Genomic DNA, 15,118 nt, shown 5'->3' with positions numbered 1-15,118 from the left:
CCAGTCCAGCCTGGTGATGTGGCTCAGCTGGTAGAGTTTGCCTAGTATGTACAAAGCCCTGGGTTCAATACCCATCCCCACATACACCAGCAAGGTGATACAAGCCAGTTCCCAGCATTGCAAAGGTGGAGCCAGGAAGACTAGAAACTCAGTAAGTTTGAGGCCATCCTAGACTACATGAAACTACCTCAAAAAATGTTCTTAAGTAGGCTGAAGAGATGGCTGAGTGGTTAAGAGCACTGACTGCTCTTTTGGAGACCTAAGTTCAGTTCGCAGCACTATAGCCACAGGAAGTGGGGATATGATGCCCCCTTCTGACCTCCATGTGGTACACAGACATACATTCAGATAACACTCATACATATCAAATAAGTCTAAAAGAAAATTGTTTTTGGCTGGGCAGTAGTGGTGCATGCCTTTAATCCCAGTACCCGGGAGGTAGAGGCAGGAGGATATCTGAATTCCAGGCCAGCCTCCAAAGCTACAGAGACACCTTATTTAGAAAAACAACAAAGGAAGGAAAAAAGGAAGGAAAAATTTATTTTTAAAGGGGCTAAAGAGTGTGTACTGCTCTTGCAGAAAACCTGGGTTCAGTTTCCCAACACGAATACACATCAGGGACTTACAACATCCCACAACACCATTCTACGGGATCCAATGACTGTCTCTAGCCTCCAGGAGCATCTGCATGCACGTGGAACACATCAACTTATGCAGACACACACACACACACACACTCACTCTCTCTCTCTCTCTCTCTCTCTCTCTCTCTCTCTCTCTCTCTCTCTCTCTCTCTCTCTCACTTCTTTTTCCTAAGATACACAAAGTATCAAACTTAAATGTTACAATGTGTTGACAAAACAGTTTCTCTTAAAATGGCTGCTTCAAAAACTGCTCTCAGGGAGGAGGGATGAGCAAAGGAACCAAGACAGGGCTAGAGAAACCCAAAGAAACAATTGACCTGACCTAGTGAGAGCATGGAGACCCTAGTCATAAAGCTGGGGAAACAACAATGGACCAAACCAAGCCCTCAGAATGTGGGTGCCAGCTAGGAGGCCAAGACAGTCTATGGGACCTCTAACAGTGGAGCCAGTCTTTAACCCTAGAGCACAAATGGACTTTGGGAGCCCATTCCCTATGAAGGGATTCTATCGCAGCCCAGATACAGCAAGGAGGGCCTAGGCCCTTCCCCAAATGATATGATGGACTTTGAAGGTCCCCTGTGGAGTGTCTCACTATCCCTGGGGAGGAGTTGGGGGTGGGTTGGGGGGACTGGTGGGGAACATGGGAGGATGGGAGGGCAAGAGAATGGGGGAATGGATATGTAAATATTAGTAATTAAAGAACTAAAAAAAAAACCTGTTCTCTGAGAAGTCTAATGGATGCTGAACTTCACAAAATAGGACAATGGCAGTCCTCTTTCTGGGCCCTAAATACATGTGGTCCCCCTGCATTAGACAATCACCTGTGGCCAATAACAGAAACCAAGACAGGCTCCCTCCATTACCAGGCAGGTGGGGTATCCGTCCCACCCCAGTCCAGCAACAGTGAAGCAGTCCTTCACTGCACAAGCAGCTGCAGTGTCGTCTCAAATGGAGACCAGTGTGATGCCATCTATCTGCCTGCCTCAAAAGCTCCTGTTCCATAGTAAGCAGCTCACTGACTGATCCCTGCCTGAAGTAGCAGGTGTGCTCTACATGACAACTCAGCAGACTGCCTCCCGGAGCAGCACTCAGCTGAGCCTCTGATGCCATCCTCACAAGAGACACCACCCCAGGGCAGCCACAGGAACTCAAACCCTACCTGATGACATCAAAGGAAATGGAGAATACAAGAAACATACCTCTTCAGCTGTTTCCGGTGGCTCTTCAGGTAAATTGGGAACCTAAAGAAATATGAGTATTAGTGAAAGGAAAGTAAAAAAACATTCCCAAGAAGTGGGAAGTCTCTTGGGCTGGAGAGATGGCTCAGAGGTTAAGAGCACCGACTACTCTTCAGAGGTCCTGAGTTCAATTCCCAGCAAGCACATGGTGGCTCACAACCATCCGTTATGAGATCTGGTGCCCTCTTCTGGTGTGCAGATATACATGGAAGCAGAATGTTGTATACATAATAAATAAATAAAATCTTTAAAAACAAAAAAGAAGAAGTGGGAAGTCTCAAGAAAAGCCCAGTTCAGTAGGTTACATGCATCTAGGTTTTTAAAAAGTTTTCTTTATATGTACATCTACCAAGCATTTGTAGTGAGGCCCAGTCTGGTGGCTCAATTAAAGGTGCTTGCTGCCCAACCTGACTTGGGCTTGATTCCTAGAACCCACATGGAAGAAAAAGAGAACCAGCTCCCGTGAAGTTCTCCTCTGACTGCCACACATGCATACACATATTCACACACAATAAATTACTACTGTAATTTTTTGGGGGGGGGGGTTCAAGACAGGGTTTCTCTGTTTTGTTTTGGAGCCTGTACTGGAACTCACGCTGTAGACCAGGCTGGCCTTCAACTCACAAAGATCCACCTGCCTCTGCCTCCCGAGTGCTCCGATTAAAGGCATGTGCCACCAATGACCAGCCTAGTACTGTAATTCTTACTAAAGTTTTTTAAAGTTACAATAGAGCTGGGTGTGGTGCTGCATGCCTTTAATCCCAGCACTCTGGAGGCAGAGGCAGGCTGACCTCTGAGTTTGAGGCCAGCCTGATCTCCAGAATGAGTTCCAAGACAGCCAGGGCTGCATAGAGAAACCCCAAAAAAGAACTGCCATGTTGTCTCTTCACAGCAATAGAACATTGACTAAAGATACTGGCTGACAACCTGGGTTCAGTCCCCAGAGAAATGGATTCCCACAGGCTGTACTCAGAATTTCACACTCTCGTGTACACTCAACATACACTAAATAAGTAGGTGTAATTTTTTTTATAATCTCTTAAACTCTGTTTCAAAAAAAGAAGAGAGTGAGTTCACACTGGGTGAGCGAGTGCTTGCCTGGCATGCACCAGGTCCTATAATCAACCGCCAGCATGCTTCCCTAAAATGTTTCTCTTAAGATGTTCTAGAATATTATATAAAAATGCATTGTTTAAAGAAACAGGAAAAGCCTTGGGTTGTAGTGCAGGCTGTTGTCCCAGCACCTGGAAGGTAGAGGCATAATGTCTTGCCATCATGCACAAAATTACTTAGAGACACTGATTAAAATTTCCTGAGTTTATGTGAATAAGGCATACAGAAAATGAATGTGTTTATACTTGAGTCCTCTCCCAGTATCTCAATATATACATGAAAATAGTCTACCATCTGAAATACTTCTGATTCCAGGCATTTCAAATGAGTGTTTTCAGCCTGTAAAAGGCACTGACTGCTCACAAGACACTAGTAATGTCTTTTTTTGTTTTTGTTTTTTGGAGACAGGGTTTCTCTGATTTGTTTTGGAGCCTGTCCTGGAACTCACTCTGTAGACCAGGCTGGTCTCGAACTCAGAGATCCATCTGCCTTAGCCTCCTGAATGCTGGGATTAAAGACGTGTGCCACCAATGGCTTAGCAATATCCTAAGACATCCATTAGGCAAGCTTCCCTTTGTGAACTCAGGCCTTTTCTTCTCTACACTGGAACTACCTGGAACTAGCTCTTGTAGACCAGGCTGGTTTTGAACTCACAGAGAGCCGCCTGCCTCTGCCTCCCAAGTGCTGGGGTTAAAGGCGTGTGCCACCACCGCCAGCCCAAATTATTTTCTTAACTCAGTATCATTTGTCTTCTAGCTTTCCTGTAAATTTGGTTCAGATTTTTGTTATTAAGTAGGACCAACAATCTGTATAGCTGTCCATCTACATGGTGGTGAGACAATACCATCTGCATTAAAAGCCATCCGACTCTTGCCCTAGTGGCCATCTCCCCGGAGAACACACTCAGTGAGTGGTGTGCACAAACCTCCTTCTTGGTGGGCTGTGGAGCAGGTGGTGAGATTTCAGTTAAAAGCTTGGGCAAGTTCCGTCTCCTCGCTGCTTCTCTGTTTGCTGTTTCCAAAGACACCTGACTCGAACTGTCAAGCACCAAATCTTCATCCCCCTGGTCAAAAACACCCGAACAGTTCTAAAGAGGCATGTTCTGTCAACTAGATTCTGTTCACAATGGTTAACTAAAGCATAATCTCCTTGGACAAGAAAACAGGCCTTCAGAATCTACCTTTATCCAGCTCTCACAAAAAGCTGGGCACGAAAGGACAATCCTTTAACTCCAGCAGGGAGTTATAGGGCAGAACCCCAGGAACTCACCAGCCAGCTAACTTAGTTAAAACAGTGAGCTTCAGGTTCAGTAAGAGGCAGTGTTTCAAAAGTCAAGTAAAGGACTGCAGAAGTGGTTCAGCACTTAAGAGCACTGACTGCTCTTCCATAGACCTGGCTTAGATTCTCAACACCCACCCAGTGGTTCACAACCATCTTTACCCAGTGCCAGGGGAGCCAATGCCCTCTTCTGGCTATGCATGCAGTATACAGAATACAGGCAGGCAAAACATCCGTACAAATAAAATAATAAAATGAAAAAATAAACTGGGTAGAGATTGACAGAAAGCCCATTTGATGTCCTCTGGCCTCATCATGGGTACACAAGCCACACATGCACCCACATACACAGGAAGTCATTACACAGAGCAGTGGCATTGTATACTGGCCAGCTTTGGTATCAGTATTATTTGTTAATTTCTCTCGAGTATTTTAGGGCACATTGGCCATTGTGAAACAAGTAAGAATGGCTCTGTTGATAAGCATCTGGTCACCTTTACAGCATCCTTTTTTTTTTACAAGATAATGGAAAATGCAGCATAAGCAGGAAACACAAAACAAAACACACAAAACTGTGACCTTAATATAAAATCTGTCACCAGTACTCCTACCCACATGTCCTTTCTCCATATAAATACTTAATTATAAACCCCATGACCAAATGAAAAACAGGTATCAACACCAATGACTTTAAAAACAGAACCAAGCATGATGGATAGATACAATGTGAATTTCGGACAGGATAGATGACGCGACACAAGAGAACACTTGCTACTGTGATGAACGACGGCACAGGTTTGGTTCCCGGCACACACGGAAAGGATACCATGTGACTCCAGTTTCAGAGGCTCTCACGAGCTCTTTTGAGTACACATGCATATGCGCAAGCAAAATACTCATGCACATAAAAACAATATTTTTTATGTGAGTTTAATACTCTGGATATATGGATCTTTTACTTAAGCAAAGACTAGAAGTTCCTCAAAACAGTGTCATTCAATAGTTTTCTCAGAGACTACATTATCACAGGTACAAAAAAAAAAAAAAAAAAAAAAAAAAAACCTCACCTAACCATTTCCCACACAAAGGCACTAAATAAAAACTGATGGAGAGTCAGGTGCACGCCTTTAATCCTAGCACTCAGGAGGCAGAGGCAGACAGACCTCTGTGAGTTCGAGACCAGCCTGGTCTACAAGAGCAAGTTCCAGGACAGCCTCCACAAGCCACAGAGAAACCCTGTCTCCAACCCCCCCCCAAAAAAAAACAAAAAACAAAAAAGCTGATGGAGAGTCAAACATTGTGGTGAATGCCTGGAATCCTAGTATTTAAGCGGCAGAGGCAGAAGTGCTCCAAGTCTGAGATCAGCAAAGGCTACACACAATGAGTTCAAGGCTGCCCTGGGTTTCACAGTGAGACCCTGACTCAAAAGCCTACCAAACACAAAAAAAACTATATGTGAGCACAAATATGGGGCTTGACAATATATATATAAGGAAGCCCAGGAGCTGGGGAGATGTCTCAGTGAGAAAGCACTTGCGGCCCTGAGGACTCAAGTTAGGTCTTAGCACCCACATACAAAAAGAGTGTGGTGATTCACAACTCTAACCCAGTGCTGGAGGTGACACAGGTGGATCATGGACCCAACCTGTCCAGTCAGCACAGCAGAAATTGCGGGCTCCAGGTTCAGTGAGAGACTGCATCTTCAAAGTAAAGTGTAGGGGGAGGAGGAAGACATCTGGCATTGAACTCTATCATGTACCTACATGGGCAAGTGCACACACACACACACACACACACACACACACACACACACACACACACTCGTGCACACACAAATACATGCACACATACATGCTCAATCTAGTACACACATGTACACTATCAACAATAATAGGATTCAATAATAGGATTCAAAATATAAAACCAGCGTTTTTCTAACCTCCAGTTTGTGGCCAGTAGTTAATTTCCAGGTTTCACCTGTCATTTGATAAAAGCGTTCTTCTAGTTTTTTCAATTTCATTTCCTGTTGAGGTTTTAAAACATTCTGTATATATCTGCTGGCCTGTTCAAGAAAAAAAGTGTTATTACTATACATTAGTGTTTCTAGACATTCACATTGTCCATAAAATTATAAATCAAGAACAAGGTCTGAAACTTGTGGTGGTTTGAACAGGAATGGCCCCCATAGGCTCATATATTTGAATGTTTGGTCATTAGAAAGTGGCATTATTAGGAGGTGTGACCTTGTTGGAATAAGTGTGACCTTGTTGGAGGAAGTGTGTCACTGGGGGTGGGCTTTGAAAATTCGGAAGCTCAAGCCAGGCCCAGACTCATTCACTCTTTTTTTTTTTAATATTTATTTATTTATTATATATACACTATTCTGTCTGCATGTATCCCTACAGTCCAGAAGAGGGCACCAGATCTCATAACGGATGGTTGTGAGGCACCATGTGGTTGATGGGAATTAAACTCAGAACCTCTGGAAGAGCAGCCAGGGCTCTCTTAACCTCTGAGCCACCTCTCCAGCCCCAGACTCACTCTCTTCCTGCTCCTTTCTGATGAGGATGGAGAACTCTCAGCTCCAGCACCATGTCTGTCTGCATGCCTCCATGCTTTCACACCATGATGCCATGATGACAATGGACTAAACCTCTGAACCTGTAAGCCAGCTCCAATTAAATGTTTTCCTTTATAAGAGGTGCCCATGGGCTGGACGGTGGTGGTGCACGCCTTTGATCCCAGCACTCGGGAGGCAGAGGCAGGCAAATCTCTGTGAGTTCAAGACCAGCCTGGTCTATAAGAGCTAGTTCCTGGACAGCCTCCAAAGCCACAGGGAAACCCTGTCTCCAAAAATCAAAACAAAACAAAACAAAACAAAACAACAAAAAAAAGAGGTGCCATGGTCATAGTGTTACAACAGGAACCCTAGTCAAAATCATGTATTTGAATATTTAGTCACCCTAGGAGGTGTGGCCTCCAAACCATGTGGAGGTGGTATGTTAGTGAGGGTAGGCTTTGAGGTTTCAAAAGCCCATGCCAGGTCCAGCATCACTCGGCCTGCAACCTGAGGATCAAGATATAAAATTCTCAGCTACTTCTACAGCACCACACTTGCCTGACACCATGCTCCCTGCGATGATGATCATGGACTAAGCCTATGAAACTGTAAGTCGGCCCCAATTAATTGCTTTCTTTTATAAGAGTTGCCTTGATCATAGTCTCTTCATAGCAACAGAACAGTGACCAAGACTCAGAGATAACAAAAAAATATTACACATGTAAAACAACGATGTTCTGGGCATGGTGGCACCATTGATCTCAGCACTCAGGATGCAGGAGGATCCTGAGACTGGGGCTAACATTGGCTACAACAGTAGTCAGGTGGGTGAAGGCACCTGTCACCCCACCAGAGTTCAAACCCTGGGACCCACACAGGGAAGGAGAGAACCAACTCTTTTCATACACATCACACAGACACATGAATGAAGAATAAATAAAATGTAATAAACAAGGTCTTTTATTTAATCTTAAAGGGTCAGCATTTAGCTTGATAATACCAGCACTTAGGGAGTGGAGGCAGAAGAACAGCATCCAAGGTGACCCTCAGTTATTTTCTAAGTTCAAAGTCAGCCTGCAATACAAAAGACCTAGTCTCCAAAATGGAGGGAGGGCACAATTGTATGCCATGTGAATTAGATATCAGGAACTGTTCACACAAAGACCTCTAAGCACAGACACAGTGAGACAGCCCATGGGTGTCTTGAGGGCCGAGCCTTACCTGCTCACCCTGGGCCTCCTGCTGCTTCTTCCTCACAAGCCTCTGTCTTTTCTCATTTTCTTCTTCTCCTTCTGGCCCCAAAACATAAAAGTACTTTTTCATTCTCAAGTCTCAAATAATCAAATATGTCTTCTCTAAAAATAGTCCATAGAATTTAACGTTTTAAAAGACATTAGCACTGCATGTCTTTTATTCTTCAGATAATGAAAATGAGGTACGTTCAACCAGTAAAAACAAAGCCATTTGCAAAGGAACTCTGTAATAAAAGCTGTGTTCTGAAACAATTCACTAACATTTATTATTATATATAACAAATTTCTTGCTTTGGAGACAGTTTATACATCCCTGGCTGGCCTGGAACTAGGTATCCTCCTGCCTCAGGTTCCCAAATGCTATAATTACAGCAACATGGACTACCACACCCAGCCTAAATAGTTTTACTATTACATATTATGTAGCATCAACCTTCAGTGAAGATTGTGCCAATAACCTATCAACCCTGAAGTGAGCCATGTGACTCACACTCAAAAGATGCAAAGGAAGCATTTACAAGGGCAGGAGCCATCAAGGGCACACTTCCATATTTATAAACAGCAGACCTCAGGAGCCTTCAGAGCAACGTAAGCAAGCAGCAGTCTTTCTGATTGCAATACATTGTTTTAGAGTGCTAAGGACATACATGCATACATGCCATTCATGTTTCTACAAGTAAGGTTCACACAAGCCAGGAAAATACAACACACATAAAGCTCCTAATGGAAATTACAATGTTCTTGTTTAATTTCCAAATTGGGTCACCTGAAGTAGAAAAGATCAAAGCAGAGAAAAGACAAAATCTACGATTGGAAAACCCCAAAGCATCCACGTTGTCATATATTATTAGGTTGAATAATCTTTTGCAATTATGGTTTTTTTGCCTGCTTAATGTGAAGAGGCTATACATTTATACCATTCGTTGTACTTATTTATATTTTAGAAGCAATCAACTACAGAGGCTGAGGGGTAGCCTGGTTAGTAGAATGCTTGCCTAGCACACAGAGAACTCTAGGCAGGATCCACAACACCACCTACTGCCAGGCTTGTTGTTAGATGTGTGTGGGAGGCAGGAAGGTGGTGGAGGTGGAGGCAGGAAGATCAGAAGTTCAAAGTCATCCTCAGCTACATAGTAAGTACCAAGTCAGCTTGGGCTTATAGAATACACTATCTCTTTCTTTCTTTCTTTCTTTCTTTCTCTTGTTTTTTTGAGAGTTTCTCTGTGTAACACCTCTGGATGTCATAGAACTTGGTCTGTAGACTAGGCTGGCATTGAACTCACAGAGATCCCCTGGCTTCCTGGGATTAAAGGCATGTGTCACCACCTGGCTTTGTTTGTTTTTTAAAATAGTGTGTTCTGGCTGGGCTGTAGTGGTGCACTCCTGAAATCCCACCACTCAGGAGGCAGAGAGAGGTGAATCTCAATGAGTTCGAGGCCAGCCTGGTCTACAGAGAGAGTTGCAGGATAGGCTCCAAAGCTACACAGAGAAACCCTGTCTCAAAAAACAACAACAACAAAGCCAAATTCATTACTGGGACACTTTTGTTAGTACATTTAAGAATAGCTGTTAGTTTTAAAAGTAATCTCTTATAAAGCCAAATGCAATACTGTTTTTTGTCTTGCTTTGCTTTGTTTTCAATTTTATGTGTATGAGTGCTCTGACTACATGTATGTCTGTGTACCACATATGTGCAGTGCCCATGGAGGCCAGAAGAGGGTGTCAGATCCCCAGGAACTAGAGATAGAGAGTTGTGAGACCATGTGGGTGACAGGAATAGAGCTCAGGTCCTCTGGAAGAACAGCCAGTGCTCTTAACCACTGCCATCTCTCTGTCCCATGATGTTTACAGTGTCTAAGGCTAGTGAGATAGTTCAGTGGGTAAAGCCACTTACTGCCAAACTTTATGACCTTAGTTCCACCCATGGAACCCACATGACTCCCACTTAAAACTACACATCATAGATTAATGGTTAAATGGTTCTTTTTTCTTTTCTTTTTTTTTTTTTTTTTTTTTTGATGCAAACTGCATGAGGCTTTATTGTTGTTTAACAAGCTAACCCCATGTTAGCTCGGGTCTTTCATCCACCCACCATGGCGGATGGCTACAAAAGACCGGTTAAATGGTTCTTATTGCAGAATAAACAAAAGAAAGAAATTTGAGTAGAAGAGGTTACTTTTTATTTTTCAAGTTAAAAAAAAATGTAAAGGTAACACAATTAATAAACATACCTGTCAGGTGAACCCGGGAAGGTTTACATGAGTTAAACCAGGAGGTGGCCACAGAGATGACTAACGTCAGCAGGGCAAGCAGCAGGAATATCCGGCCACTCAGCAAAATGAGATCTTTAATTCCTTAGAAAGAAAAATTGAAATGAAACATTTTTCTTTAAAAGAAACATTCTCACTCTTCTTGCTGCTAGTAACAATCCAGAGGTTGGCTACACCAGAAAGCATAGTGAATGCTAAATGATGCAAGCATCCTGGTAGTTTTCCTTAGTCTCCTGGGGAACTAGGATTCAACCTAGCCATCACTAAGACAACAAACTGAGAAAATAATTCTAGAAAGAAACATCCTGTTTTAGGAAGACACAGTGTTCAGCTGTACTATAAATATTATGAGTATTAATAATGCACAAGATTTGGTTTCTTTATAAATAAGATTGAGGGTAGTATCTTGTCAAATTCCAGTTCTATTTTAGTCATTCCCAAAAAATGACATTAAATTTTTTTCTTCAATAATTTGTTACTTGGGGCACTTGGAGGGGGCGCCAAAGTGCATCCCCCTGCCCCCCCCCCCCCGCCCCCCATGCACATGAGGTCAGGGAACAACTTGCTAGAGTCATTTCTCTCTCTCCTCCACATGGGTTCAGGAATTCAGTCTGGTCACCAAGCTTGGCGGTAAGTACCATTACCAGTAATCGAGCCATCCTGCTAGTCAAAATATCTACTTGCTCATTTCCTTCTTCAGTACTGGGCCTTAGCCACCAGCCATCTAAGAATACTCCTCTGCTGAGCTATGAACTCCTGCCTAGTCCCTGAAATGCCAAATTCTTTCTCAGGGCTGCACTGTACCATTGTGTTTCTCTAGTTCCCAGCACTTACACCTTTACACATAAAATTACTACTCAGATGTTTGGGGGGTTAACAATTCAGTACTTCTTATACTGTTTTGAGAGCCTAGGCAAAGATTCAATTATCAAAAATGTTAAGAGTATCACCAGGTAATGGTGGTGCACACCTTTAGTCCCAGCACTCAGGAGGCAGAGGCAGGTAGATCTCTGTGAGTTCAAGGCCAGCCTGTTCTACAAAGAGAATCCCAAGACAGCAAGGGCTACATGGAGAAACTGTCTCAAAACACCAAAATATTTTTTAAAAAAATTTAAAAAGAGTATCAATCTGTGTAATGTGTTAAAGGCTGAGGGAAGAAACATATCTGGATCAAATTTTATCCTGAGTTTTTTAGGTTTTTCCTTTGTTTTGTTTTGTTTGGCCCTGAAACCTGATTCCAGAATGCTTTTAGTTTTTATTTTTAAAACCTGGCAGACACAAAAGAACCATCTTACCCAGGTGATAAGGTCTGGGTCTGAGTGGTCCTTTAAGTGATGATTTAAAGAAGGATTTACAAAAACATCACTCGACATTAAGTGTGCTCCACTGGTAAACTGATTAGAATTGCAGCACTGGGAGGTGTAATTTCTAAAACAGACTTAAATATTGTTACCAGATTATCAAGAAACCAAGAGGGGAGGGTATGTAAAAGTAAACCATTGCCACTTCACAGCAAAGGGTTCCAGAGTTAAGTGAACTTTCCCAAAGTAGGAGTGCTGCCAGAAGGCCAGTTGCATTTTCTCTGGCTCCTCGTCTGAGTTTTCTTAAACACTGTGATAAGGTCTAGGAACATAAACACAAATCTGATGTGTTCTCCACCTTCAAGCTCCCTGAGGTCAATGCTGAAGGGAAGCATTCTCCCACAATCCTAAATGATGAACTTCTCACTGTCTGCAAAGTAGAAGGCTCTGTATTAGCAGAGAGAAGACAAGAGCAGGTGAACTTCGCAATGATGAGTGTGAGCTCTCACTTGCTGTTGAAATAATAGTAGTGTTGGGCCAGCAAGAGGACTCTGGTTCACAAGCCTGACAATCTGAAGAATCAGCTTGATTCCTCAGAACTCACATAAAGGTTGAAGGAGAAACCTGATTTCCAAAAGTCACCCTTTGGGGCTGGAGAGATGGCTTGGTGGTTAAGAGTTCTGACTGCTCTTCGAGAGGACCGGGTTTCATTTCCCAGTACCCACATGGTCCCTCACAACTGTCTGTAACTCTAGCTCCAGGACATCTGAAACCATCACACAGACATACATGCAGGCAAAACATGAATGCACATAAAATAAAAAATAGATCTCTTATTTAAAAATGCTGTACTCGGGCTGGTGAGATGGCTCAGGGGTTAAGAGCACTGACTGCTCTTCCACAGGTCCTGAGTTCAATTCCCAGCAACCACATGGTGGCTCACAACCATCCATTATGAGATCTGGTGCCGTCTTCTGGTGTACAGATATATATGGAAGCAGAATGTTGTATACTAAATAAATAAATAAATAAATAAATAAATAATGCTGTCCTCTGACCTCCACAAACCCATACTGACACCCATATCAACACACACACAAAGTATTCAAAAAAAAAACTTGAAAAGTCTTGTTATACTCCAATATAATCTTTTTTTTTTTTTTTGGTGTTTTTGTTTTTCAAGACATGATTTCTTTGTGTAACAGTCCTAACTGTCCTGGAACTTGGACTGTAGACCAGGCTGGCCTTGAACTCACACAGATCTGCCTGCCTCTGCCTCCTGGCTCCAATATAACTTTTTAAAGAACATTTTATTTTCACTTCTTGTCTGTAGATATGTTTCAGGGCACCTGACTCCTTGCTGATGAGAGAGGCTAGAGGAAAGAGAATTTAGCTTGGACATTAGAAGTGCATTAGCCAGGCACAGAGGAGCACACCTTTGATACCGACACTCAGGAGGCAGAGGCAGGTGGATCTCTGTGAGTCCAAAGCCAGTCTGGTCTACAAAGTGAGTTCCAGAACAGTTAGAGCTATTACTCTGGCCCCAGGGTAGGGAGTGGGGAGGTTGAGTAGGGTGGTGAGGGGGTATAATTAAGGAAGGAGGCAGACATGGAAACCACCCATCATCCATGAGGAGGTTTATTGTTTCTACATGACCGTATCTTAACTCTGTCTATAGTTCATACTCATTCTCTGCTTTCCCAGTCCAAATCATTGTGATAACTACTTATCTACGGAAAACCCTAAGTTGACTCACTATAGCTTCCTTCCAAAACATTCTCCACACAGAATCCAGAATGACCTTTTAAAAAGCTCTGGGTATGGGTAAGTCAGGAATGGTGGCTGACACCTGTCATCTCAGCACCTGGGGGCTGAGACAGGAGGCTTGCTTCAAGCTGCAAGCCAACCTAAGCTAGTTTAAGACTCTCTCTCTCTCTCTCTCTCTCTCTCTCTCTCTCTCTCTCTCACACACACACACACACACACACAAATCAAAACAAAATCACTTCTGAGAAGCCACTTACCCTCCTCAGCACATCACAACACTCTCAAAGGTAAACACTTTAACAGTACTGTGAACTCTAGTTCCCCCAAAGAAGTTCCGCTTACATTGCACATTCTACAAAAGATGATTAACCGGTAACTTCCTACGACTGGAGTGGTTGGAATGTTGCAGGTCCTGAGCCCAGTCACAAATTGTCTTGGGCTATCTTTAGCCCCCTTAAATAGCCACTCATTGCCCACCACTATGCCCGACCTAGCATCCTATGACTATCACAGGGAACCTACGGAATGTATTAACTTAGCCAACTAGCTTTCAGCAATGCAAAAGCTCAAAATGTTGTCAGCACCCAAAGTCTCTGGGAGAGGTTTCCCTACACGCTGCCAATAACCCACTTCCCTGATGTACCAATATATGTTTGAAGTGTTTTATGCGTTATTTTCTGTTACTACAAAAAAAAAAAAACTTTATGGAACTGCGGAACATAAAATTTGAAGTACCACCGACATTCATATTTGACTTCTCATCCTCTGGGGTGAGAGCTGTATGTTTGTTCATGCTAACAGTACATACAAGCCCTTCCAGCAGTGGTGGAGATCGAGATTGCAGTTTCTGACTTAGAATAAGGATTCAGTATTGTTATTTGGGGGCTCCCTTTCTACCATTTCTTGATTTCGCCACAAAGGCCTTCGCCTAAACATTCTCCTCTTCACCCTCTTTTCCAGGCGATGGCTCCTAGACTTCAAGGCTCCGTCTCAGTACTCGGAAGGCCATCATGCCATCAGCTTATTTATTACCGGCTCTCATGAGGCTCCGAAGTACAATCGTTTGTATCGTTCCCGCGCTTCTCACTCCCGACCCTTTCAAGTAGACCCTGGCCAGACCCCCAGAGACCTTTTCCCGCGAAATGGAGGGGCTACGAAGAGGGACGGGCGCGATGGACTCTGGGAATTGTAGTCAAAGCCGCGGGGAGGCACCATGGCCAGAAAGGAACTGTATGCGCCACTCAGGTGAAAAGACCCCAGATGTGAGCACCGAAGGCGGAGTGGAGACAACGCTTACCGAGACTCGGGATTCCTCGCCGGAGCTCCAGACACAAGAGAGGGAGAGCGGAGAGCAAGAAAAGGCCAACGACGCCACGAGAAGCCATGGCGCGAAGGTCCCGCCGGGCGCAGCGCCCGCCCCTTCCGGCCGTGCCTTCCGGCGAGGCTGGAGCGATGGCCTCGCGCCGCAAGCAATGTGGGCAAAGGTATTATTAGGCCCTAAAGCTGCGGCGTGGGCCGGATGGGATAAACTCCTCTGATATCAAGCCCATAGTGTTTGCCTCAGAAGGTGCGGGTCATCTCCAAAAGGTCCAGGGAGGCGCCTGTCCTGTGGTGATGGCTGTGGATTGGCCGATTGTGAGGGTCTATACGAAGGCACTAGAAGAGTGAAATGACTGGAAGGAGCAGTTGACGCT

At 43.8% G+C, this 15,118-nt stretch overlaps 2 protein-coding genes across 6 annotated transcripts in view; one reads left to right on the top strand and one right to left on the bottom strand.

The window, feature by feature from the left end:
- Ubxn8 (UBX domain protein 8) overlaps positions 1–14,876 on the bottom strand; it is an 18,861-nt gene extending 3,985 nt beyond the window's left edge. The window contains exons 1-6 of one of the 3 annotated variants that reach the window (XM_027391280.2): positions 14,722–14,876; positions 10,318–10,440; positions 8,055–8,125; positions 6,213–6,335; positions 3,921–4,058; positions 1,844–1,885 (exon numbers count right to left, since the gene is read on the bottom strand). In XM_027391280.2, coding sequence (XP_027247081.1) covers positions 1,844–1,885; positions 3,921–4,058; positions 6,213–6,335; positions 8,055–8,125; positions 10,318–10,440; positions 14,722–14,809 — 585 coding nt within the window. In that variant the 5' untranslated portion in view covers positions 14,810–14,876. The remainder of the gene's footprint in view (positions 1–1,843; positions 1,886–3,920; positions 4,059–6,212; positions 6,336–8,054; positions 8,126–10,317; positions 10,441–14,721) is intronic. The other 2 variants (XM_027391281.2, XM_027391282.2) reach the window with 2 other exon arrangements.
- Gsr (glutathione-disulfide reductase) overlaps positions 14,766–15,118 on the top strand; it is a 45,978-nt gene continuing 45,625 nt past the window's right edge. Inside the window, exon 1 of one of the 3 annotated variants that reach the window (XM_027391278.2) lies at positions 14,766–14,908. The gene's annotated coding sequence lies outside the window, so the exon portion shown is untranslated. The other 2 variants (XM_027391276.2, XM_027391277.2) reach the window with 2 other exon arrangements.

This window comes from Cricetulus griseus, assembly GCF_003668045.3.
Source record: "Cricetulus griseus strain 17A/GY chromosome 1 unlocalized genomic scaffold, alternate assembly CriGri-PICRH-1.0 chr1_1, whole genome shotgun sequence".
NCBI lineage: Eukaryota > Metazoa > Chordata > Mammalia > Rodentia > Cricetidae > Cricetulus > Cricetulus griseus.
The sequence above is the reverse complement of the archived record's forward strand: the minus strand, read 5'-3'. Positions and strand labels throughout refer to the sequence as shown.